The sequence below is a fragment of the Sceloporus undulatus genome, chromosome 8 (assembly GCF_019175285.1).
Source record: "Sceloporus undulatus isolate JIND9_A2432 ecotype Alabama chromosome 8, SceUnd_v1.1, whole genome shotgun sequence".
NCBI classification, from domain to species: Eukaryota; Metazoa; Chordata; class Lepidosauria; order Squamata; family Phrynosomatidae; genus Sceloporus; species Sceloporus undulatus.
In genome coordinates, this window is record NC_056529.1 from 22,436,814 (window position 1) to 22,463,158 (window position 26,345).

A 26,345-nucleotide genomic window follows, 5' to 3' on the forward strand; every position below is an offset into this window, starting at 1 on the left:
ATGATGATTAACCTTTATTTATAAAGCGCTGTAAATTTACACAGCGCTGTACATACCGTCTTTTTCATTGGATGGTTCCCTGCCCTCACACCGAAGGAGAAGGGAAAGGTGGCCTCTCTAGTAGGGTAATAGATATAAAATACAAGGCAATACAGGAAGTGATTCAACAAAAGAGCATCAAATAGCAAGTGACAACTATGCAATGCCTGGGAAGGCTTCTCTGAACAGGAGGGTCTTCAGCTCCGTTTTGAAGCTGGTTAAAGAAGTGCTATGGGCCCTTGTGTCTCGTGGGGGAAGAAGGGTCTGGAATCCTGGGATTTGTAGTTTTACCAGGTCTTTCACCTTCTCTGACAAAGTGTGTCAGTGCCTCAGAAAACTACAAATCCCAGGATTATGTAGGATGGCACCAGGGCACTTAAAGTAGCGTCAAACTGCATTATTTCCACAGTGTAGATGCAGCCACAGATAGAGAACAACGGCCAACTCAAATGGACACATAAAGTGAAGTACTTTTGGGGACACTCTAATGCAGGCGATGTGGTTTTCCTGTATTGCTTTTGTAAACTGACCACATTGGCCCAAGAGGGATGGACCTGGTCCACAATCTTGTCCTTCCCTGTCCCTGAACTACATCATTCCTCTTTCAGACATTGTGTTAAAGATAAAGCTAGCTTTTTGATTAGAATTGCTCTGACTTTGGGTGGGAGTCGTGGAAAGCCAAGTCTATCTACCAACCTCCTGACTTCCGAATTCTCAACGGATAGGATCTGAGACGGACCCCTTCCTTCCTTCCTTCCCCCTGCCATTGGCTTTTTAGATTTGCCCCCATCCCTCCTCAGCAAAGGAAATGGGAGTGAATTCCTCCCTTCTCTCCTGGGCCTGAATAAAACTCCCTGCCGGGAAGGGAGGGGAAACATCCTAAGGATTAAAGAGAAAGGAAAAAATAATAGCCCAGGGCATGCCAAATGGAGAAGTATGAAATGCTACATAGGGACCCATAAGGGCCATTTGGAACGAGGAACATCATGCTTTAAAAAGAAAGGGAGTTGGTTTTCTCTCTTAATACATGCAGCAAGCGTTACGCCAGGCAAGAGCCATTTAACAACCCCAAATACGTGATTTCCATTCCAGGGAATGATTAAAGCTATGATGGCTAACTCTTTTGGTGGAAAGCGTGACCGGATAATAATAATAATAATAATAATAATAATAATAATAATATTCCCCCCATGGAATCAAAGCAGATTACAACAAGAACATTAGATACAAAAAATAATTGTACAGGAAACATAAGCCAGAATACAGAACATAAACCTAATGTCTAAAGCAAAGAATATATATATATATATATATATAGAGAGAGAGAGAGAGAGAGAGAGAGAGAAATACAAAGAACAAAATCCACAGTATCAACATATTAAAATATACCCTAGCATAGTTAATCTAAATAAGAAATATCAACTTTCCCCTAGCAGCAAAAAATACAGTTCAATACAGATACTAAGAGAATAATAATACAATAGCAGCAGGAGACCATAGTCCCATATACTCCCAAAACATTACATAATAGTAACTTTCCCCAGCAGAAAAACTACTGTTCAATACAAATAGTAGGACAGTAATAATACAATAATGGCAGGAGACCACCAAAAACATTGCAAGATAATAGCAAATTCCTCGCCTTAGATTAAATTAAACACTTAATACAAAGCCAGTAAAATGCCACGCTTCACCTAAGCTGGTCCTGGTTGGTCTTGGACAGGAGGCGAACTCTGGGCCCATCTTCCTTCTTAGGCTGGTGGCTGGATGATCCGGAGGAGAGCCGTGAGGCTGTTGAAGCCTGGCCTTGGACTTCCTCGATGCCGCTTACAGCTGGCCATAGTTGGTATCATCACAGAGGTGAGCTCCAGAGTATGTCCTCCATTTGGGGCTGGGGCTAGATGGTCAAAGGTCTGTGAGCCAGCTTTTAAAGATGCCTCTCTCACAGGCACGCTTCCTTTCAAGCGGCAAGGCTGGAGTAGTGTTCCTGGATAATCCTGGGTCATCCCCAAAGAAAACACTCTCTCAGCCTTAAGGGAAAGCAACAGCAAACCTCCTCTGAGCAAGTCTTGCCAAGAAAACTCTTAGGGTTGCCATGAGTCAGAAACGATTTGAAGGCACACAACCATGTCTCGCTTCTTGGCCTCAGCAAATGGACAAACGTATCCCAAGTCAGGGCAAGTTTCTTCCTTCCCAGAGGACCTTTGGGACTAGATTGAGCTATATATTTATATATGCATGTATGTGTGAATTAATTAAATTGGCTGGCTCTCAAGTGGTCAGATGCCCAGATGTGGGAAGAACATTTCTGTTGTCCCTTTTCCTGGGAGGAAAGGATGTTCTTCTTAAATAGCAGACTTCTCTGTTGAAGACCTGCCCCGTGTTTTTGGACAAGAGAGGAAGACTGCAATGAGGAGATGAGGAGGATTTCCCAGTGAGCAATTAGCAACTCCATCTCTTATGGCATGGCTCCTCCTAAAGCAGATGAACAGAGGAGGAGGAGGAGGAGATCAATGTCCACCTTTTCCCCCGTCCAAAGGTGGCTTGCAAAAGTTAGATAAGAGCCAAACACTTGCATGGCAAGGAGTTGGACTGGGTGGCCCTAATGGATTCTCTACATAGTATACAAAAATTAAAAGTGTAATTAAACCGTGTGTGCCTTCAAGTCGATTTATGGCAATTCTAAGGCGATCCTATCACAAGGTTTTCTTGCCGGGTTTCTTCAGGGTCGGTTTGCCATGGCCATCCTCTGAGGCTGAGAGTGCCTGGCCTGCCCAAGGTGGGTTTCGTGGCCCAGAACGGAATCGAACCCTGGTCTCCAGAGTCATACAACAACAACAACAACACCAGTAATAACAACCACAAAACAGACCAGCAGCCAGGGGGAGCTGTTGCAACAGGGAAGTTGTGTGTGTGTCTGCTAAGTACTGAAGGGGAGGAATGATGGTGAATAAGTCTTGCATTGCATCCAGCAACCTGGACCTCCAAAAAAGCCTTGTTTCCAACACCTGATCTCCTTCCTCTGCCTTTCCTCAGCAAAGAACACAAGAGGGAGCTCAAACGTATGCCAACATTTTGTACACAGATACGGTGGTGCTACAACACTTGGGGCCCCTTCCCACAAGACACACTGGGGTAGGTTTTGAGTTTTAAAAGGAAAATGTTGGATTTCTTAGGTGTTTACTAGAAGTACCTCCTTGACCTGTCAGTGCCATGCTTGTGGCGGTGCTACAAAACCCGGTACCACCCATGCGAATATACAGTAATATGAAGAGAAGGCTTAGAGTCAGGAAAAAGAAGAGTGAAAAGAAGGCCAGGAATGGGAAGGGCAGCCATGGAAGAATTGGGTAAGGTCCTAAAGTGTAAAGATATACAACTGAGCATGAAAGTCACAATTGTCCAAGCCATTGTATTTCCTGTCAACATGGACTGATGCGAGAGCAGGACAGTGAGGAAAACATAAGCAGGAAATGAATTGATTTGAGATATGGAGCTGGAGAAGAGCACTGAGGAGACCATGGATGACCAAGAAAACCACGAAATGGGTCTTTGAACAGATCAAGCCTGAAATCTTCCTGGAAGCTAGGATGGTCAAGCTGAGTCTCTCATACCTTGGCCACATCATGAGAAGGAACAACTCATTGGAAAAGATAATACAGTAATGCTAGGAAAGATGGAGGGATATAAAGACCTCATTCTAGATGGATGGACTAAATTAAGGAGGTCACAAGTATGACATTGCAGGACCTGAGCAGAGCATTTGAGGACAGGGGGTTCTAGCGATGTCTCATCCAGAGGGTCGCCATGAGTCCTGGTAGACTCAAGGGCAGTTAACAACAACAACAAACCCCCAAGTTACAAAGCCACTCTAAAACTTTGGCAACAGAGGTGTGGAGGGAATTCCCAGCTTTGGGAGCTGTCATTTCATCTCTCCTAAGGCATTCCTGCTCCTCCTCAGGTTGTCCTGCGCCAAGCCTGCCAGGAGTGAGTTCATCCTTCTTGGCCTCCTCCTCCTGGGAGAAAGCAGGCAGGGAGAGGAGGTGGGGGAAATCCCCGGCTGCTACTGTGTGCTCACCCACGTTCTTTGCTCATGGAGTCATCATAATAACAATCATCGCCACCACCATCATCATCATCGTCCCCGGCCAGGAAAGTCTCTGGTTTCGCTCCGCCAAAACCAACAGAGTCCAGGAAGAAACAAATCACCCTCATGCTTGGGCTTTTGCTCTTGATTGTGAGATTTATGAGCCTCTGTGCTGCGATTAGAGATGAAAGGGACACATTCCAGGGCAGAGACCTGGGCATTACTGAGGTCTCATGTGCTCTTGGCCTTCGGCCCGATTTACTATATTAAAAAAGAAGGCTGGGTGGGAAGCAAAGGGAAAATTACAAGGGGACCCCTCCTCCTCCTCCTCCTCCTCAGCGGATGCACCAGACAGACCCCCATGGCCTGGCTACTGCTGCCTGACATTGAGGAAAACCCCGTTTCCAGTCCTGAACATCTACTAAGCCCTGCTGGGAACAACTAGCTGTAGTGCTTTCATTAAAAAACAACCCTATTCTATTCTATTCTGGATTTGCATTTACTGAGTTTGTTAATAACGTACAGTATCAGAATTTGCACTCCTGGCAAGATCACATGTTTATTTATGAAGCACATTAACTTATGAAGCAATGCAATTTCCAGAAGGAACCCAGGGTCAAGTATGTGATTAGAATTTCTCAACGGACTCTTCTTGTTGTTGTTTTTAACTTTTGTATTATGACTGTTTTAAATAATGTTTTTTTTTTTGGGGGGGGAGAGATTATCTAGATTTGAAAGCAAGTGACTTTGTTGCTGATAAGTGAACCATCAATAGCATAAGATATTTTGAGTCTTTTGGTTGGCTGATGAAAATTATCACCAGGATATGTATTTTGGATTTTATGATAGACTTGGAAGTGACCCCCCAAATCCCCAAACACCCGCCAAGGCAGGAATATACATCAAAAGCATCCCCGACAGATGGTCCTCTGCTTAAAACTTCCAAACACGGGAAAGAGCAACACCTCTGGAGAAGTCCATTCCACTCTTGGACAGTTTGAGGAAGCTCTTCTTGATGTTTAGCTTAAACCCTTTGTTCTTGTAATTCGAATCCAGTGGTTCAGACCTGACCCTCTGGAGCTTTAGAAAACAAGTGTGCTCCATCATCTCTGCATGACAGCCCTTCAGATATTTCAAGATGGCTATCACAGTTTACCAGTCTTCTCTGCCCCAGGCTAAGTGTATTCATAACCCTCTACTCTCCCACAGAGGACTTGCTTTCCAAACCCTTTACTATCTTGGTGGCCCTTCCATGGACATGTCCCAGCTTGACAATATCCCCTTTCAACTGTGGTGCCTAGAAGACAGACTCCATGGGGTAACTGTCCAAACAGAACAAAACAGTACTATCGCTTCCCATGATCTAAACTTTTGTTGATGCAGATGAGAATTGTGTTGGCTTTTTTGATGCCACATCAAACTGTTGACTCATGTTTAGGTACTGGTCTGCTAAGACCTTCTAGATCCTACCGATGATGAGTGTGTTGTTGATCTCAGCCAAGTGCCACCAGTCTTCCTTCAGCACCCATTTGAGCCATGGCTGTGGTCTGACAAGAAGGGTCAAACTTGGATTTTACTAGCTGTTATCACATAAACACACATCATAAGGCAGAGGTTCTCTGTCTTTGATCCTTCGGCTGCTTTGTAGTTCAGGTCCCAGAAGCATGGCCAATGAAGACAGATTCCAAGAGACAAAATCCAAAGCTTCTGGAGGATGAAAGGTTGAGAAGCATGAACATAATGAGAAGAGCAGCCTTCCAGTAGCGATCCTGTACTACTAAATCAGAAGGCAAAACCAGGCATTACATTAATTTGCCTGAATGCAAATGGCACACACAGTTTTTGTTCTGCAAATGGAAGCTCTAGGTAGGGCTGATTTTTAGTAAAGTTGGGGAGGATAACCCTGTGCTGATGAGGTTCAAGATGCCCCACAGTTACTATTCGGATCACTCACAAAGGGTGGTTTTGTGCAATTAACTCTGCGTTTTCTTGTTCCCAAGAAATTATAAATATGGTGTGAGGATGCCTATTGCTACACAGAAGGGCAATCCGTGTAGGAAACCGCTCCCTCTGCCCTGCTTTTGCCAGGGCAGTCCTGAGGACAATGCGTCATCCCATGTTTGAATCTGCTTTAAAGAAGTTCCAGTTTCTCTCTCCCTCTCCTCTTCCTTTATGCCTTTGTCCTTGGGTCACTTCAGCTGGTGCAAACTCATTTCAAAGTACAAAAGGTCTCATCTAAGGATAAATGTGTGATACTCAATTAAATATATAATGATTAAAGTAATTTGCACTCAGCTAACTGAGCTGAAGGGAGTGGAGTGGTGCAGGCAGAATCTGTCCCTTCTCAGTCAGCTCAGGTAAAAGCAAACTGTTCTTCCTGATGAATAACTTCTGCCATCTTGACCCACTTGATGTTCCTTAGCCACTTGTGTCCACAGCTAATTCCAGTTAGTATGTAGTCTAGGGATGGGAGAGTTATTGCTAGCCTTTAGCTCCCATCATCATCATCCCTAGCCATTGGCCCTACTGGCTGGGGCGGATTGGCTGGATGAGCTGATCTGCTCCAGAAGGTACCAAAGGTGGAAAGTCAGAGATCAGAGGGATTCTATTGAAGTCTTAAGTAACATCAGAGACAGATCTCTGTGCAGAAGAATTATGGAGAAGGAGCTGCAAATGTCTTCTTCCCCATTTGGTCTTTGTGGCATCCCATGCACTGCCTTGTTGGTGTCCTGACGTGCGTTTTGCTACCAACTCCAACCAACTTCCAGGACCCAGTCAAGGGGAAAATAAAGTTGCCTTTGTTGAAAGTGATAAGACTCTTTTACGGACGCTGCTATCATCTGCTCCATAAGCGTATCCAGATATGAGATAATGTCTGACGTGGACCAAATGGGTCACCGCTGTGTCTTTTTTCCTAGCAAACTTACTGTGCAATTCCTGTTGGATCATGATGACGCTGGTGATGGAGATGATAATCTGAATGGTTGGGTCTCCCATTCTTGTGACTAGCGCTCAAAATCTAAGTCTGTTAAAGTGCAAACTTTGTGAGATGACCATAAATACACTTCTACCTGCCTGTATCTGAAGCAAGGGAACTGTGGTCAGTCTGTGGACCAGAGCTCCCAGGATCTCCCCAAATGACACATTTTGTGATGTCTTGCCAGTAGGGTTGGTACAGATTTCAAATTTGTGTGCATATTTGTGGGGACGGGGCAACATTTCAGCAGGAGAGAAGCAAGACTGAAGAATGGCCCAACAGTCAAATTTCAGATACATTTGGGTGGGTGGTGGATGGGAGGATTTGTGCCTTTCAGATGCAAACATCACACATAGAATATGCTGGAATAATTCATCACAGACACAGTAATCTGGCTAGAAAGAGAGATGCTCAGCACTATATGAGACTATATGAACTGAGAGATTATAGAGGATAACTTTAAAACTACATGGTGTCTGTTCTGTTTGCATCAGAAACATACTTTGTCCACGATCCTCTACTTTAGAGTCGCACATTGTAACTCAAACTTTTGTGTGTGCATTTAACTGGATTGCCTTGGTAACCATATTTGTACAATTAGCAACACAAAGCATTAATAACATTCATATTATTAATACAAATGACTGGTTTAAAATACTATAACTGATTAGATAGATGTTTGAGAAAACATCACTCCTTTGTGTGGCTGAAAGAAGAGAAAAACAACCCCCCCCCCCAATCTGAAATGTCCCAAAAGCGTTGTCCATCGTGTGTCATCTCTCGGCAAATAACCAAATTGCTGCAATGAAGGGGAAAGATTTGCCCTCCTCCCTGCATTCTTTGTGTTTATGACTGCAGATAAGAGGGAGCCACTGTGCAGATAGAGCAGCGCTGAGGCTCCTAACCCTGTCCTTATTATCTCTGCTCTCTCCAGCTCTCTCTAACTTGGTGGTTACAAACATATAGCAATAAAAACGGCTGAGGCAGTCAGGCTGGCCTCCAGCTCATGTGGCCTGACTGGCTGGACTGGAAAATAAAGAAGGAGAGCAACAATGAACGCTTCCTGTGAAAAAGGACACCTTTCCGCACATCCTGCCTGCCACAGTTCGGCCATAACCACCACCTGAACATATTTCCTGTGACTGAATAAACAGAGATCAGGAAGGCAAAGGGCGCATGTAGATGCATGCTTAATATCTGGGCTCAGGAGGCCCCTTCTCCCGGCTCAGAGAGAGAGAGAGAGAGATCAGGGCTGCCTCCGCAATGCAGGAGCAATCCAGGCTGAGGCCACTGTCACTGCCTTGGCTCCAAAATGTTAATTCTATTCAGGCTGACTCTCCCTCGGATCGAATCCCATAAACATGCTTGCCTTTTCTAAACGTCGTATGAGGCCTTCAGGGTCATTGCCTGAAACGCTGCTGTGAAAGACGTGTCTTTGGGTAAAATATGCAGATAATCCCTGGTCATAAGTGTTGTTTTCTTGAAGTTCAGGAGTAAACGTCATCATGCTCTTCTGCCTTGACTTCCTTCAGTAATCGGATATTTTCGGCTGCTATTGAATACTCAGGATCAAGAGAGACAGTGTTTGAGTGAATCTGACAGACTTGGGTTCGGTTCCCTGTTCAGCCTTGGAAACCCAGTCACACTCTCTCAGCCTCAGAGGAAGGCAGCCATTGGCCTCCTTGGGAAGGCTGAGGCCCACCTCTTCAGACACGCTTTCATTTTAAAGTGTTTTATACAGTTTTTGTTCTTTTAATCACTGTCTATTTTACACATTGCAATAATTTAATTCCTTTTTAATGCACCTCTTTTCTATATTTTGAATCGTATTGCATTTTATTTAATATGGTGAAGCCGCTCTGAGTCTATAATAGTTCTATAATGATAAATATAATATAATATAATAATAATTATTATTATATGGATATATATTATTTATTTATATTATATTATTTATTTTATATTATAATAATTTATTTATAATAATTATATATAATATATAATTTATATTATTTATTAACATTAATGTTATTAATAATATAATTTTATATATTATATATAATTATTATAAATAAATTATTATAATATAAAATAAATAATATATATTAATATAAATAAAGAACTAATACGATTGGAAGCAACGTGGCCAAGGAAAGGGAGGTGCAATGGTTGGAGCGTTGGAGCAGGCCTTTGGGAGACCTTATAGTCTCTCTCAGCCTCCTCAGGGGAAGAAGGCAATGAAGGCAAACCTCCTCCTCTGAAGGAATCTTGCCAAGGAAGCCCCATGAGGGCAGGGTCTCTGGAGGGTCAGTGTAACTCCGAAGGCCCAGCATGACCGCAGCCATTTTTTGTACTCCAAAAAAAGTAACTTTTCCAGGCTGACAGGAAGCTGGCTCTGATGTTTTCACCCTTTTAGCTACTCTGGTTCTTACTGGCAATAGCACACACACACATATATATCTATATATAGGGTAAGGTGTAAGAAATATACTTGCTGCTTCACCTTCAACAAGGGAAGCCTGCCTCTGGCCCCAAACTGCTCAGAGACTGACAGCTGTCAATCAACAATCCATTAGCCGGAAGTGGCAGGCGGTGATCAGAAAAGGCCCGTATGGAGGACGCTCTAGCCTGATCGGCTTCCATAGAGCGGCTCAGGAGAGGAAAGCGCTCTCCAAGCGCCTCTTTGAACTCGGCCTCTTATTGGCCGAGACGGGGAAGAGCGTGCGCCTCCGATTGGCCTCTCTGAACCAAGGCCCACCTTCCCCTCAGCCAGCCAGCCAATGGCTTGAAGGCCCCGCCCCTCAGCCCAGCCGGCAAGTGGGCGTGGCTTGAGGTACGGCGGGCGAAGTCCGGGATGGGGACTCCGGAGGGCCGCGGGTCGGAGCCCCAGGCTCAGGGCGGGCCCTTCTTCACCTTGGCCGAAGTGGCGAAGCGGAACACCAGCAAGGAGACCTGGCTGGTCATCCACGGCCGCGTCTACGACGTCACCCGCTTCCTCGACGAGGTCCTTACGCCAAGTCAGGCGAAGGGGGGCGGCGGGAGAGACCCGGATGTGGGCGGGGCCTGGCACGTGACAGAAGGGGCGGGGCTAAGGGGCCCAGCCCAAAAGGACTTTCAGGTGGTCATGGCCTTGGAGAAGTTACTCCTGAGTAAAGTAGGCCCAGTGATTGGGGCTCCTCCAGTGGGGCGCCCCTCCCAGCATCCTCCTTTGGCCACGCTGCAGAGGGGCTTCTGGGGGGACCAAAGGGGTGGCAGGGGAAGCCTGCAGCCTTATTGGCTGTGCTGGCAAAGGGAGGCTGGGACTGGCAGCCTCCAAAGACACCGCAGGACCCTTCCCCCTGGTTTCAAGGTTAAGCTGGGGCTTCAGGAGGAGGATGATGTCCTGGAGGCCCAAAGTGAAAGCAATGGGCCCGAACTCTCCCTGGGAGCCAAGGTGTCAGGAGAAGGAAAGGCTCCTCCTGGAAAGAGAAGGATGCTGGGGGAGATGGAGGGATGCAGCAAGGAAGGCAGGCAGGCAGGGACTCTGTTGCGGAGGTGACTTTGCAGGACCTGAGGAGCAGAGCCTTTCAGGGTCAGGACTGAGTTGGAGGTGGCTAACAACAGCAACAAGCCAGAGAAGAGTGCAGAGGATGTCAAACGAATGGGGGGGGGGGCCTAGAATGAGTCCATCCTCACCTCTCCCTGGAAGAAGCCAAGATGATTGAACTGAGTCTGTCATGAGAGGACAGGATGCAGGCAAAGAGAAGGTAGAAGACAGTAGAAAGAGAGGAAGGAAGGCCTCATGCCAGATGGAGGGGCTCTTTGAAGGAGCTCACAGGTATGGATTTGCAGGACCTGAGCAGAGCCATGGAGGACGGACCGGGGCCTTGGAGATGCCTCATGCGCCGCCTCAGCATGAATCAGGATTAACTTGGAAGCAGTGAACAAGAAAAAGACAGAGAGCAACAAGCTTCAAAGCCTAGCATTCCATAAGATGGAGCCATGACAGTTAAAACTGTCTCAAACTGCATTAACTCTGCAGTGTAGATGCAGCCGATGTGGACTGAGCCCAGACAAGATTGTCTCACACAAAAAGTGTTCATGTTGCCCACAACCAGCAAAAAAGGGATGCTTGCTGAACGTTATGCCCAGTTAGAGTCAATGACACGTGCCAACAGTTGTTGCTGCTCAGTTTGTTTATACCCTCCCTCCCAGTACAGGGACTCAAGGCAGTTAGGACCCACAGAGCGGATGTGAAAATAGGTGCAGGAGGGATCATCCAAAGCTTGGTTTCCCAAAAGACAGCCAAATCTGTCTGTTTCAGCATCAGGGAAAGTGAAGACAAATCGTCTCAGCCGCTTTGAGATGAAATGATTGATCTTAGTGTGAGCTTTTGTGGATTCCAATCTGCTTCTTCAGCTGCGACAGTGGAGTGGAAAATTAATGCCATGGGTTGTATACTTGGTTATATGCAAATGTTTGGGCTATACAAAAGAGTCTTTCATGCTATCCACACTTTAAAGCCACCTTCTCCAGCTTGGTGCCTTCCTTCCACATGTTTTGGCTTACGATTCTTGACTACCAGTCATGATGGATAAGGCTGATGGGAATCGAAGGCAGCAGTTTGGGGGAAGGACACTGTAAAGGCTGTAAGTGGTCCCTTTTTGTGGGAACATCTGTAGGGGCAGTTTTGTGTCGGGGTTGTCTGTCTTTCAGGCCCTGGTGCCAGGGCTGGAAAATGGCCTTAATTTGTCAAGAGAGATGCTGCTAGCTGTCTTCATTGCGTTTTAAGACAAGAACAAACAAGAAGGGGAAAAACAGCCCCAGATTTCTGGTCTTTGAGGAAAGGCTCCCCACGGCCAGATTGAGATCTAGATTAGGATTGGGGAAAATGGTGTGTGTGGCCTGAACCCGGGGGACTCTGGGAGGTCTGCATTATTGCTGCTGCTGTTGTTGTTACTTTTTCAATGAGATTTGACGCGTTGAGTCCACTCTTCCCTGCCTGCTTAAGACAACTCACCAATAGCACATAAAAGCAACACAAATGGATGATTATAAAAGGACTCGGTGCTTGGTAAGAAACCCGTAGGGCCTATAGAGATCAAAAACAATACACACAAACACACACACTTCTTTCATTCTTGATGGCATTTTCTCACTATTTAACTCAGGCAGAGTTTTGCAAGCCTCTCTGTGTCTGGTGTGTGTCTGGTGTGTGTGTGTGTGTGTGTGTGTGTGGAGGGGGGATGACTACTTGGAACCAGTTTTGTTGATAATGTTATGCAATAGACAGTGAAGACATTGGACTCTCATGCGGCAGAAGCTCACTGGAATGAGGGAGACCCGGTGGCTCAAGAAACCTCAGGAGTGATTTGCTCAGATGCCACCCTTTGCTTGCTTTTAGTGTTTTTAAAAGAATCTCTTTAAAATGCCCTTTGTCCCCGTAGATAACAGGGCAATATACAGTGGGCATGTCTGGACAGAATCACACCATGATAAAGAGGGGAGAAAATACCATACAGTAAAACAGGACTGTCATAACAGCCAGTTAAATCAATAGATTAACCAGCATGACCAAACTTGGAACACTTGAGCAGATAAAAAGGCTTTGATCAGGTGCCAAAAAAAGCCTGTAATGTTGATGCCAGTTGTACCTCTGGGGAGAGAGTGTGTATGGAGGTAGTCCACATTGGTGTGCCAACGCAGTGAAGACCCTGCCTTTTGTTGCTACATGATGGCCTTCCCTTAGTGAGAATCCACAAAGTAGATCCTCAACTGGGGATCTTAAAACTAACTGTGAAGGGAGTGTCCCAAATATATTTCTGGACTGCAGGGCAAGGTAGGGGTGGGATGTAGGGGAAATGTACTCATTTCTGTAGTCCTTCCCTGTGCGCCAAGGACTGTTGTCTTGCTTGAAGGCCACACGATCTTGTTCTTTACCCAAGTGAACATCTGCAAGAGCCTGGATGCTTTAAACTGAGACCTATCTAGCATGAGCCCAGCAAAAAGGCCCTGAGGTCTAGCGTTTTGCCATTTCAGTTCCAGCTTTGCTTGGACTGTGCCGTTCTACATTCTCTTTGCTAGACCACTTGGAGAAATGATTATTCTGGATGCGAATGGGTGAATCCAGCTTCCACATTTGTTTGTGTATCTTTCTCTCATATGTATCCAGGTTTCTAAGCCGCGTGGAACACCGAGCTATTGATCCAAACAGGGCTGTCCCTTTTCTTTACAGAAAAGCATCAAGCCAGAACATACTAAGAAGTTAAGGCAACACGATACAAAGCACGATACAGAGAGATTACTCAGGGCCATATGTCCTCCACTCTCAGCAAAGCTGATGGAATTTGTTTTAGCCTTTTTTCTAGGTCTGTTCTTAACTCTGAAGTCCAAGAACACACAGGGAGAGAACAAAGCCAGTTGTTGATGGCTTAACTCAAGCCCTCGCGGTGTGTTGCCTGCGTTTAACTCCCTGTCCGTCTGCACCTTCTGTATCATTTGGGGGAGAAACATGAGATCTGCCAAAGGGGGAAGCTGCCTGACGTCAATCGGAGATGACTCCCTTCACCTCTGCTCCCTGCCTCACCCAGAGAGGAGTTTTGCCCAAGGAGCCAAACCTACTTCAGGGTTCTTTCCAGCTTCTTACAGGCTTGTCTTGGCCTGTTTTCCCAGCTTTGCACCTTCTGACCTGAGACACTGTATGTAGCTACTGTGTTATTGAAAGCTGGTGGAATTGACAACCTCGGGGCTTGGAGGCAAGCGTCATTTGGAAGCAAAACAGAGGAAATATCAGAAACAGCCTTCTATCCAAGGAAGCTGGTTTGTCCAGTATTTAGTCCGCTACTGTCTTTCCAGGGATCATGCAACTCCTACTTCCAGCAGCTCCACTGGCTGCCATTCTTTTTTCCAGGTGTAATTCAAAGTATTGATTATAACCTTGTTGTTTTTTGCTGTCAACTTCCACTTATGATGGCTGTATGAACGAGAGCCCTCCAAGAGCCCTGGTCATCTACAGCTTCACTCAGGTCTTGCAAACTCATGGTTGTGGCTTCCTTGACGGAATCAATCCACCTTTAGTGCAGTCTCCTCTTTCTACTTCACTAAGCATTAGCATCATGCCATCTGGTGATAGGTCATGTCAAGATATGTCCAAAGTATGACAGCCTCAGTTGAGTCATCTTCACTTCTAGTGAAGCATTCAGGCTTAAAAAAATCTTTGGCCCATTATCTTGTCTTTTTAAAAACATTGTCAGCAGTTTAATTGTATTTTAATGTTGATCTTGTGTGGGTTTTTTAGTTTGTAAGCCACCTTGAGTCCCAATTTAGGAGGAAAGCCAGGATATAAATAAAGATGATGATAATCATTGCCTAAATGGTCCTGCATCCTGTGTTTTGGGACTGGAGTCACGGAGTGGCTAATGGTTGCCTCGACTCCCAGAATCCCTTGCCTGGAAAAAACAGGTTTTAGAAGCTCTGGTGGGCTCACCCATCAAGTCAGTATATAAACAGTTCAAAACTGGAACAGTAACTATGGAAAACAAAAGGAAAACAATTCAAATATTCTAAAAACAAATGAACCCATTAAATCATTTAAAGGTTAAAAGAATATATATTCCATAAAAGCTTGTTTAATGTTTGGACTAAGGCCTGGAGCGGATGCAGGCCACCCACTGACTTGGAAGTCACTTGCTGCCAGTGGTTACAATTCCTGTTGGACTCAAGGGTGCTTACTTTCAGCTAAGGATTTGGGACTGTGGCCTTGGATCCTTTTGTATGTACTTTGATACTGCTTCAAGAAACACAGCAACCTTCTATGGATTTGCAGTTTGGGGGGAGGTACTTGGAATTCCCTCCAAGAGGGTCTTTCTAAACTACAAGTCCCAGGATTCCATTGAATGCAGCCATGGCCATTAAAGTGGAATCATAGTGCCATCACTGGGTGGCATGAAAGGGCCTGTTCTTCTTCCTCCTGTGTTTCTCTTCTTGTTCACCCTTTCTTGGCTGATTCCTTCCAGCATCCCGGCGGAGAGGAGGTTTTGCTTGAACAAGCTGGCCGAGATGCTACCGAAAGCTTTGACGATGTTGGGCACTCCATGGATGCCAAGGAGATGCTCAAGCAGTACCTCATAGGAGAGGTTCACCCGGTGAGCCCTCATTACAGCAGATAAAGCTGTGCATAGCGGGAAGGAAGGCATGTGTGGGTTCTGGGGGGGGGGTTCCATGGCTGAGCGGGGATTCATACCTTGCTCTCCAGGGTCCTAGACCAGTGCTCAAACCACTCTCCTATGGGCTGTGCCAATAACACAGAGAGGAATTATCATCTCCCATTTGAAAAACTGGTATTTTTGATCTTAAGCCATGTAAAGGAGACTTGCAGCCTACTGGAAAAGTGCTTTGCTGATCTGGTAGGCTTCCACAGGAAGGAATTCACTTCCCCTTCCCCATTTTTAGGCCAGACAAAAGGTGACCCAGAGAGTCTTGGGGCGTGGAAGGCCTAAGAACCAGCCTTGAGGAGAGGCCCACTGTTTGCCAACCCGGCTTTTGTTCAAGGCCTCAGCTTTTAAGTTGCCTCTCCTTTTGTTTTCTCTCCACAGTCTGACCAGAAGCCGGACCCCTCCAAGGTAAGGCCCAATGCTGGCAGTCTTATTTTGCCCCTCGTTCTGGAATGGCAGAGTTCTTTGGGGGTCTGCAAAAATGGCCTAGGGCTGTTGCTCAGGGGCAGGCAAGTGTCTGGGATGAAGGGGCTACGTTGGACCCAGGGAAATGGGGTCTTCCAGATAGCCTGGATCCAAGTTGCATCAGGCTTTATGAGTCAGGTGTTGGAGTCCATAAATAAAGAAGACCTTTCCCGAGCTCTTTGATGAGTCCATGTGCAACAGCGGCTGCTAGCTGCAGAGGAAATATCCACATTCGGAGGTGACACTGCCTCCGAACACCAGTTACTTGGCTCCTACCAGTTGGAAGCGCTTTTCGTCCTCGTGACTTGCCCATGGGCTTCCCAGGAGCATCTCTTTGGCCACAGCGTGAAAGAGGTTGCTGGACTCGCTGGGCGCCTTGCAGCCTGACCCAACTTCAGAGTTCCTCCTCTTTTGTGCTTAGTAGGAAAAAAGGCTCTGGAGCAAAGGTGCCCCTCTGGGTCTCAGGGCTGTTTACCTTTGCCAAAGCAGCTGGGAATTCCTCATTCATCAGAGTTACAAGCATCCAGGTGGAGTTGGTGGGAAAGGAGAAGGCAGTCCTCTGTGCATAGTTGGCCCAGTGGCAGGCATGGTGGATCCTCATGCGCTATATGCATTGTGTGTGTGCATCCTATTGTTTATTTAATTTCTCCCAAATGGAACCCTGTGTGGCTCATGCATAATAATAATAATAATAATAATAATAATAATAATAATAATACGTTTTATTTGTATTTCCCGCTTCTCCCGGTGGATTGAAGCCGATTACAACAAAGTATAAAACAACAAGACAATACTGTATACAATTACAGTTAAAAATACAATTTGGCATAATATCAACAGTAATTAATAAAAACAATTTATAAAAAATAATATCTATCTGCAAAACATGCAATGTGCCAGTCCTAATTAGGGACTTGATTTAATTTCTGTAGAGGGATAGACTTTAAAAAGAGTTGGGAGGATATGCTAATTGGAAGAGATAAGTTTTTAATGCCTTCTTTAAGGTTTCCAATGTAGGGATGCAGCATATCTCTTCTGGGAGGTTATTCCAATGTGTGGGGGCCATGGCCAAGAAGGTCCTATGATGGGTAGATGTTAATCTTACCCTAGGATGCTCAAGTAGATACTTCCCTGTTGTTCTGAGAGTGTGGGGCGGATTATGTAGGGAGAGGCGTTCCCTCAAGTAACTCGGGCCCAAGCCATGTAGGGCTTTATAAGTAACAACCAACACTTTGTATTGGTCCCGGAAGCTAATTGGCAGCCAGTGAAGAGATTTTAGTACCGGTGTTATATGGTCTTGCCTTGAGGATCCGGTGACCAATCAGGCTGCAGCATTTTGAACTAGCTGAAGCTTCCGAACTTGGTACAAAGGTAGCCCCATGTAGAGCGCATTACAGAAATCCAAGCGAGAGGTTACCAGTGCATGTACTACTGTTTCAAGGTCCTTTTGGTCCAGACAGGGACGCAGCTGGCGTATCAGCCGAAGCTGGTACCAAGCATGAATCAAAACAAGGTACAATTAAAAATTAAAAATGAGTAGATAAAAACATTTTTAAAAAAGAAATAAGCTACCAAGGGTGTCACGTTTTCAAATATTTTAGAACTCTAACAGCCAAGATTGGATTGTGGTGGTGGTTGGCAGCGGTGGTGGCGGAGGAGCATTGGAACAGTTCCAAAACCGGGGTCTCTTTGCTGCCCTCGGGTGATCCATTTTGGCAGGGCTGGAACAGAGAAATGAAGCCAGTTGACAATACAGGAGTTTGGGGAAGGGATGGGGGGAGGCAGGAACGCTCTCCCCAGCACTGGGTCCCCAGCCAGAGATGGGCAGGAGCAATCGCCCCAGGTGAACCATTGATAATCTGGCCCTGGGCAGTGATGCGTTCACTGGGACTGGGAGATGTCTGAGTCCAAGGTTGGCAAGAGTAGTTTCCCACGTTTTGGGGGGAAGGGGGGATGCAGGCAGGAGGAACTATCCTCTGCCTGTATCAACAGACCTGTGGGTTGCCCTGGACACACTGCGCAGATGCCCAGCAGATCAATCATTGACCGGGGGAGCTGCTTTAAAACATCCCCCCTACTAGCTTGATGCCTGGCCTGAGTATTGTCCTCTCCCCGTCTCCCTCCCTGGTTTGTGTCAACAAAGGCTTGGAACTGGCATGAGGTCCCAGCCGGCAGTGGCTGACTAAACTTGCCCTGAGCAGCCTCACCTTTTGGATTCTGTCCGTAGGGAAAGGCCTCTGGTCATCCAGGGAGGCCCTGAGTCCATCCTCTGCAGCCTCCTGGGTTTGGGAAGGGCCTTGTGCAAGAAGGAACCCTCTCCATCTCTCTCCCTCTCCTCCCCCTGTGCGAGATTAATGTCTCAGGAATCCAAACAGCCCATACCTTTCTGTGATTTACGATACTCACAGACAGCCTTGACAATGTTATTCCTACAAACATAAAAACAGGGCTACAGTAGTTTCATTTATAGAACCACCTAGATTTAAAGTTTCACAGGAACAGAGGAGTTCATAAAATATGCCTCCCTTTGTGTGTGTGCTAGCTGACTTGTGAAGGAGTGTTGTTCCTATGGCTTGATGCAAATCCCTGTTTATTGTGGTGTGGCGAGCGGGTTTACTGTATTTTCTAATGCAACCTCTGCCTCATTTTTTAAAAATACAAGATACCCAAACAGCCTATGTGTGACATGGTCTTCTGCGTTTTGACACAAGAAGGAATGCCAGACAAATATCAGTGGTTTTGGTGGGGCTTTTTGTGGGGTGGTGGGGGTCCCAATTCCCTTTTGTTCATGTGTTTGGTGTTTGCCCTTCTGAGAAGTGGGATTCTTGGCCAGGAGAGGATACTCTGTGGCTAGTTTGGACCTCAGCCTAGGAGAAAGAAGCCCAAACAAAGCCCAGTACACCTGTCATCTGGGCAGGACTGGGAGCAGTTATTTTGGGGACTGCAACTCCCAGAACCCCCTAGCCAGTTTGGCCACAGGCTGGGGGATTCTGGGTATTGCAGTAAAACAAAAAGATTCTGCTAAACACTGGCAAAGTCTGTATCTGAGAACAGGTTACCACAGGTAAAGCTGGGGCCATCTCCAGTGTCTTATAGCTCCCTATAGTCTGAAAAAGGGTTTGGACACTGAGGGAAAAGCTGGCAGGTATACCTGCGCCCTGGTTGACCCTTGCCTCCCCCGTAACATCTCCATCACGAAAGGAAGGGGCTTCCTGATGGGTATCACAATTTTCTGCTAGGGCCATTTCCAGCACTAAAGTGAACCAAATGCAAACTGAGCTTTCCAGGAGAGCCCTGGGTTTGCATTGCTCCTTTTTTAAAATGGGTTGCCTTGAGTTGTCTCAGCTGATACCTGCCCCATGCTGCAGGTTTTAAGGGAAGCCTGCTCTCAAGCCTGCCTTTGTGTCTGTTTTGTGTCTTTTCTCCCTTTGCCAGGCCTAACCGAGGGCTGCTTTTGCATGCTTGCCACTTGTTCTTCCTCCTCCTTCTCCCCGCTTGTTCAGTGTTGGCTTTCTCACTTTCTCTGCCTGCGCAGCCAGAGCAACTTCTGTGAGTCTCAAGTACTAATCACACCTTGTCTGAGGGCAAATGAAATGGGACCAGTGATGCTTAGTCCTACATTTTCCCTGTTTTTTTCGGTGGTGGGAAATGTTTTGGCTTTGGGATTACAACTCCTAGAAGGTACCCTGTCATCAATAGCCTTGCTCAGGTCTTCCAGACTAAGGGCATCCATTGTGGCTTCCTTGATGGAGTCACTTCATCTGCATTGTGGCCTTTAATGTTTCCCAGCATTTTCATCCTTGCCATTGACTCACGTTGTCTTGTGATGTGCCCAAAGTATGATATCCTCAGTATAGTCACCATCGCTTCTAGTGAGAGTTTAGGCTTGACTTGCTCTTGGCCGTTTCAGTAATCCTTCGTATCTGCAGAGCTCTCCTCCAGCACCGTATTTCAAAGGAGTTGATTTTCTTCTTGTCAGCTTTCTACTCTCACTACAGTATCTGGTACATAGAAATGAAAAATACTATGGCCTGGTTGAGACCAGGGTTTGATTCCCCTCTGCTGGGCTCTGAAACCCACTGGGTGATGTTAGGCAAGTCACACACTCTCAGCCTGAGAGGAAGGCATTGGCAAACCTTCTGTGAACAAATCTTGCCAAGAAAACCTCATGATACATTAGCCTTAGGGTTGCCATAAACTGGTAATGACTTGAAGGTACACAACAACAACAAATGATGGAGGACATAGCAGAGTGACATCCATGAGCAAAGAAGTTTGTCTTCCATTAGCCCCATGGGAAGACTCATGTTATCTACAGACTCTGTTTTTCTTCCACTTGGCAACACATAAATTGGGAGCACAGTTCCAGTGTAGTTGTTCTTCTTCATTTATCCAGCATGGGTCGTCTTCTCTGGGTCTCCTGTATGAACCTTTGGAAAATAGTTGGTATTTGAAAAGTAATAACACCAGTTGCTATTCACATATGCCCTCATCTCCTGCCTCAGTATGGAAACTTGAGTTGCAGCATTTCCTCAATGTAGAAATGTTAGAAAGGCCTCAAAGACCGATGAGTTCTGCGGCCTGGGCATGGTTTGGCCTATGGACAGTAGCAGAAGTTGTGACTCTTGGCTGCTGAGGTTGATGAAGCCATCAAAGTTTTGGTCAGGCTCAGCCTTTGATGCATTCCCAGTTGGGTTGGTTTCATAGAATTGTACAAATGGAAGAGACCACAAAGGCCATCCAGTCCTGTTTGATCAAAAAGTGGCTTGTGTAGTGTTGACATCTGGTCAAAGGGAAGTGTCCTGCCAAACATAGTGGAGCCCCTGCAGTGGGCTAAGGGCAACACAGGACCCAAACACACTGTGATTTTGCCTGGAGAATAGTCTAAACAAGGAAGTGGTGACGCTGTACAGCACTAAAATGGAAGGAGTAGGAAAGTGTAAGGAGAGGGAAGGAAGGAAGGAAGGAAGGAAGGAAGGAAGGAGAGTGAAGGGGAAGTGGTCAGGGTTTGGGACATCTACACTTGGATCCTTTGGAGAAAACCTGGTGACACCTTGTTTTCTGCTTTTGCTGCAAAGGATAAGGTCCCACTCAATGGTTCAAGTAACAAGAATGCAGATTCCAGTTCAACATCAGGAAGAACTTCCTGTTGGTCAGAGCTGTTTGAGAGTAGAAGAAGGTCCCTCAAAAGATGGTGGGCTGTCTGCCTTTAGATGTTTTTAAACAGAGGTTGGGTAGTGCCCTGAGTAAGGGATGCACACTTTAGGCATAGATGCCTGCAATGCCAGGCCTCTGGACTAGAAGACCTTTCATGGTCTCGCAACTCTCTAGTTCTATGATCTTCCACTCCAGACTTGTGAGGTATGTTGCTTTTGTCACAGAAATGCTTTGATCAGATTGCCTGGATGTAAACATGGATCTCTTGCTAATACTTATGCATTTCTCTGTGCTCTCCCCAGTCTGCTGATGTCCATTGTCTGTTGTGAATAGTGACCAAAATATGTGACTCTTGCTTAATTGCCTTCCCGCTCTTGGGTTGGGTTTATCTGTTGGTGCAGCAAAGTTTCTGTTTGCTCAAAGCCTTGCTTGGTTTCAAAAGCCAGCTCATGGAGGCAGCTTGAAACGGCCAATGCCTCTTCTTTGCAAAGTGGCTCAGAGTTCCAGCTGTGGAATTCTGCTTGGTGGCATTCAAAACATCTCTTCCCAGATCGTTGCATCTCTTTCTAGAGACACACATGCCTTTTCGCCATCTCCATTAAAACAAAAAACATTGTTCGATCTGTATGTTTGATGCTTATTATGGATTCCCCTTAGCCATCTCTGCAGCTTTTGTTCTCCCAGGTTACAGAGCAGAAATATATCGGGGAGAGGTTCCTCCTTGCCCAGCCTTACTGGTCTCCTGAATCGTAGCCACAGTCGCTGTCTTGAACAAACATATTGGGCAAGAGAAGAAGCAAGATGCTCCTGGAGACTTGGGGGGGGGGACTCCAACCCTTTTTGTTTGTTGCACTCCAGACTGCCATACTTCCTGCATCCATGCCTACATTGATATCCTGGAACTTTTAACACTTGAGTCGTAACAGGCTCCTCCAAGCCTCTGTCTGGAACCTCCCTTTGTGAAAACCACCTGTCTTGTCTTGATGTTTGCACAGAAGAAACACTGCATATAGAAAGACCTGGGGCCTTTCACATTCCATAGCGATAGCACTTCGATTCTACTTTACCTGTCATGATTGCATCCTATGCAGTCCTGGGGCATGCAGCCTTGTTGTTGTGTGCCTTCAAGTCATTTCTGACTTATGGCATCCCTATCACAGGGATTTCTTGGTTTGTTCAGAGGGTTTTGCCATTGCCTTCCTCCAAAGCTGAGAGAGTGTGATTTGCCCAAGTGACCCAGTGGCTTTCCACAGCCGGGTGGGAAATTGAGCCCTATTCTCCAGAGTCCTGGTCCACTGCTCAAACCTCTACACCAGGCTGGCCCTTGCCTTGAACCTTGCCACTTGGGATAGTTGGCAGGAGAGATTGGAGGAAGGTGTGAGAGTATGTGAAAGTGTGTGTGAGTGTGAAAAGGGACAAGGGAAGGCTTAGCGGCTGGGGAAGAGGAGTGTGAAATGGAATCTCATTAAGGAGCCACTGGCTTCTCTTCACGCTACGCTGGCAGATTTGGCCAGGGAACAGCGGCTGCTTCAGCTGGCCCTTGGCACAAGGCTTTTGCTTCTGTCGCTTGGCATTTGCAGCTTAGCAAGGGGGGCGCGGAGGGAGCAAGACACATATTAAAGGCAAAGGGGCCTTTTCTAACTTTTCTCTGTGGTTGCCCGGGGTCTCTTCTTCCTCCAGCCAGCCTTGAGCCTGGTGAGACATCTTAGCCCTCCCTGTTTGGAGTCAAAAGGAAACAGGGCAACACATGTTTTAAAAAAGGAAATGAAATAAAAGGTGTGTCCTTGGAGCTGCTGGGCCTGGCTGCAGAAAGGAACCCAGCTCCTTGGGAAGGACTGGATGTTGAGGGGCCTTTGGAGGACCCTTCCATGAGGATCCTCAGGGGTAACGGTATATCATTAAATATCAAAGAATTCTCCAGGCCGTTTCTGATTTCTGTGCATGGCTGTGAAAGCGAAGCAGTGGGAAAAGCTGATGAGAGGAAGAGAACCAACTCATTTGAGATGTGGGGCTGGAGAGGAGTTTGACAGAAATGGTGGACTGATAAAAAGACTAATAAATGGGTCTTAGAGCAAATCAAGATTGAATTCTCCCTAGAAGCCAAAATGACTGTACTGAGTCTCTCATATTTTGGCCATATCATGAGATGACATTTCAACTGGAAAAGAACTGACTTTTGCAAAACCTGAGCAGGGCTTTTGATGACTGAGGGGGTCTTGGAGGTCTGTCTTTTGCAAGCTTGCCATAAGTCAAAGTGAACTTGACATGGCAGATGGCAAAAACAGCAGTCGTGAGGAATCCCCAAGCTGACAGCAGCAAATAGTACTGTGGCAAATGGGTCTTGCAATGGGGTTGTTTTGGAAGTCCTCCCCATTACCCACTGTCCAGGCAGTAGATGACATTATTCAGTGCGGCAAAGGGAAAGTGGAGTGAATGGTCAGTTCTAACTGGGGCTGAAAGACTATGTGTTGTGACTCATTTCCCAGCCAGGAAATGGTTTTCCCAACCCTTGAGAAACCCCATTGGGAAGAATAATGCAGCAGGGAGAATTTTGTGAAGTCACACATCCAGAAGTGTTCTGGGGAATTATTTTGTGCAGAAATAGACAGTAGTTTTCCTGCGCACAAAGGAACATGTTTGAAGGCATTTGCACAGAACAACCGGGGGCATTTCTGCACAGAATAGTTCCAAGAATGTATGAAGGTAAGGTGAGCACTGCTCAGAAATGTCCATTTTACTCCCTTAGTGGGCAGAGACTTTGGTAATGCACCCCGCAGAGGCCAAGGAGCAGTTGAAGTATACAATCTCTGCCGGTTTGTCTAATAGGGCCATCCCAACCTGGTGAACTCTGGACATGTTGTGCCCTCTCCCGCATCATCCCCAACCAATAAGACCACTGGGCAATAGCTTGAAGAAGGCCAGTCTAATGGCCTCCCCCAGAAAGGACTTGTGGGATATGAGAGACTGCAGAGGATGATGGGACAGGGTGATCTTCACAAGAGAGTAGTAGCTAAAGTTAAGGCAAAAGTGGGCACCCCAGGGAAGAAAGTGAGCAAACGAGGGCAAAATCTTCTGAATGAAGACCAATTGTTTTCTTCCCTGCTAAGAAGGCCAAAAGGAATCCTTTACTAAAATCTGTTCCTTCCAGGAGGGGGCTAAAATGGCTTCCTTGGCAGGCAAAAACCTTCTTTATTCCAACTGGCATTTGAGAACAAACCGTTCAAAAGGAATAGCTTTTAGTCAGGTGCTCTCCTGTTTTGGTTGCTTGAATAGTACTGTTTCTCTTTTTAAACTGCTTTTTTTAACCATATGTTTTTAAAATTGTTTTTAAATGTCCCAATTGGTAAGCTGCCTTGTGTCCCTGTTTTTTGGGGAAAGTGGGATCTAAATAATGTTAACCATCATCGTAATCATTGTTATCATCATTACCATCACCACTGGACATGAAATCCCTGTTGGTTTGGTTTTCTTCCCAGGTTCCGAACCAATCTCCCTCCAACGAATCAAGGTAAAGTAATCTGTCAATATGAGAGTAAAACGATGCATGCTCAGTTTTTGAAGTTATCTTGGTTTTAAAAAGAATCATAGATTCAAAAAGCCCTTTCTCACACCTGCTATGTCAAACTTGCTCCTCCATCTCACTATCCTGTACATGCTGTTAGGTGCCTTCAGATGGTTCCCAAATTATGGCAACCATAAGGTGAACCTATCTGAGGGTTTTCTTGGCCAGATTTGTTCACAGACAGACAGACAGACACTTTCAGGTGTGGTGAGCAATAAATAATTGGAGGAAATTTAATCTTTGGATGGTCTCTGTGGATGTTCCCTGTCCTGCCTTTGACTGTGACTGATTGCAGCTTTGGGTCATGGCTGCTGCTTCCATATACAGAGGACGGATTCTGTGCTGCCAAAGCGAGCCTGGTCTGAATCCCGTGGTCTATACAAGAGTCCCACCGAATCCACAGAACTTGCCTACTAATTTATTGCTCCAGCTGGGACTAGTCAATAGCACTTACCGTGTTTGCAACTGGCTCCATTGACCTGTGTACAAAGTTCCAGAAGCTGCTTCCCTGACACAGTATGTGTCAACTGCCCCAAGGGTGGATCTGCCCCCACCAACTAATAGCTGAACAGTCCCAGATTTAGTCAAGGGTCACAGTGACAGCTACAAGGACAGGAAGAATGGCTGAGTACATTTTTCACCATTTGCAATCACTTTTCTGTTCCGGGAAGTGATTATTGGATTTAGCATTTGCAATGCAGATTCTCCTGGTGAAGGACTTTCTTCTTAATTGGTCCTCTCTCCAGTAAAGCTGAGTCTGAAAAGAATTAAGTGTGTGCCTAGTTTGCATTAAAAATGTAATTTCCAGCCCTTCTTTTTCTCTCTCTTCCTTTGATTTAAGAAAAGTCAAAATTACATGACTTAAAGAGTTTTCACTTAGCAATTGCTGGGATGTCATTTGGGCGAATGGACGGGTGAATGAAGTCAAAAAAGCAGGCAGCTGGGGGTATAGTTTCCTAGTCCCTAACAGAACTTCATCTCCTAGGACTTGGTTGTAAGAACTGCTTTAAGATTATATGTAGATGCACACAGAGTCACTGAGTCACTGTCTCTGTGAACAGAAACCCGATCTTGTATGCTCCGGCTCAGCGCACCTGACAGAAGAACATTCTAGAAGAGATCTTTCCTGTTTCGTGTAAGTGGTGTTTAGCATTTATATGTTTTAACCCCTCCGTTCCTCTCTCTCTCTCTCTGCAGTTTCTGGACTGTCTGGTTGATACCCGTTGTTGGAGCACTGGTCCTGGGCTTAATGTATCGCTTCTACATGATGGACGGGAAGTCCTCCTGATTGTGAACAGAACCAGTAGAACTGGAAAGCCACGCCATGCTGTTGGGAGTTGTGGGGGTTTGCGGAAATACTGGCAAAGCTCACTTTCATCCATCAGCCTGGCCAAGAAGGGCTCTGGAGGACCCACCATGACTTTTCTTGTAACTAGATATAAACCATAACTTCCCTCCATTCCAGGGCATGTCTTTGTTGGCTGTGAGTTGTTTCTCATGTGGCAGCCTCAGGGTTTGTGGCAGCGGGTGCTTCTGGCCTCTGCCAGTCTGTCTAAGTCCCAGCAGAAGGGGTTAATCAGAATTCCTTCTCTCTAGAGAAAAGGGGCTCTGCTAACAGCACAGCCTGACCACAGAGTCAGGAACAGCAACAACACAGCTATCTCTGGTGGTATTTCCTCCTCAGCTGTCTCTTTCTGTTTGCCGTTTTAGAAATAGTTAAAGAGATGTTCTCACTAGTCCTTTAATTTACATAGTCCTGATTGACTGTATGCCTTTTTAATCGGCCTGTTCTGTAATAAAGGAGGCTTCAATTACTCTGAATCCGCATCCCATTTATTCCTGGCTTGAAAAATAACACTCTCACACCTC

At 46.0% G+C, this 26,345-nt stretch overlaps 1 protein-coding gene across 3 annotated transcripts; it reads left to right on the forward strand.

The window, feature by feature from the left end:
• The first annotated feature begins 9,902 nt into the window (after nt 1-9,902).
• On the forward strand, nt 9,903-26,297 carry LOC121937464 (cytochrome b5 type B). 3 transcript variants are annotated; one of them, XM_042480661.1, is made up of 5 exons: nt 9,905-10,104; nt 15,095-15,223; nt 15,674-15,700; nt 24,391-24,422; nt 25,674-25,898. In XM_042480661.1, the coding sequence occupies exons 1-5, from the start codon at nt 9,955-9,957 to the stop codon at nt 25,762-25,764; spliced, it is 429 nt and encodes a 142-aa protein (XP_042336595.1). In that variant the 5' UTR covers nt 9,905-9,954; the 3' UTR covers nt 25,765-25,898. The 3 variants fall into 3 exon arrangements, with proteins under 3 accessions (XP_042336593.1, XP_042336595.1, XP_042336596.1); XM_042480659.1 differs by lacking the exon at nt 24,391-24,422 and having other exon boundaries at nt 9,903-10,104; nt 25,674-26,297; XM_042480662.1 differs by lacking the exons at nt 9,905-10,104; nt 15,095-15,223; nt 15,674-15,700 and adding an exon at nt 19,196-19,306 and having other exon boundaries at nt 25,674-26,297.
• The last annotated feature ends 48 nt before the right edge of the window (nt 26,298-26,345 follow it).

What these genes read in the sequence shown, in the direction of transcription:
- LOC121937464 (XM_042480659.1), top strand. Translation starts at nt 9,955, where the DNA reads ATGGGGACTCCGGAGGGCCGCGGGTCGGAGCCCCAGGCTCAGGGCGGG. An exon ending in TCACCCGCTTCCTCGACGAG is followed by an intron (nt 10,105 to 15,094) that starts GTCCTTACGCCA and finishes GATTCCTTCCAG; the next exon opens with CATCCCGGCGGAGAGGAGGT. An exon ending in TCATAGGAGAGGTTCACCCG is followed by an intron (nt 15,224 to 15,673) that starts GTGAGCCCTCAT and finishes TTCTCTCCACAG; the next exon opens with TCTGACCAGAAGCCGGACCC.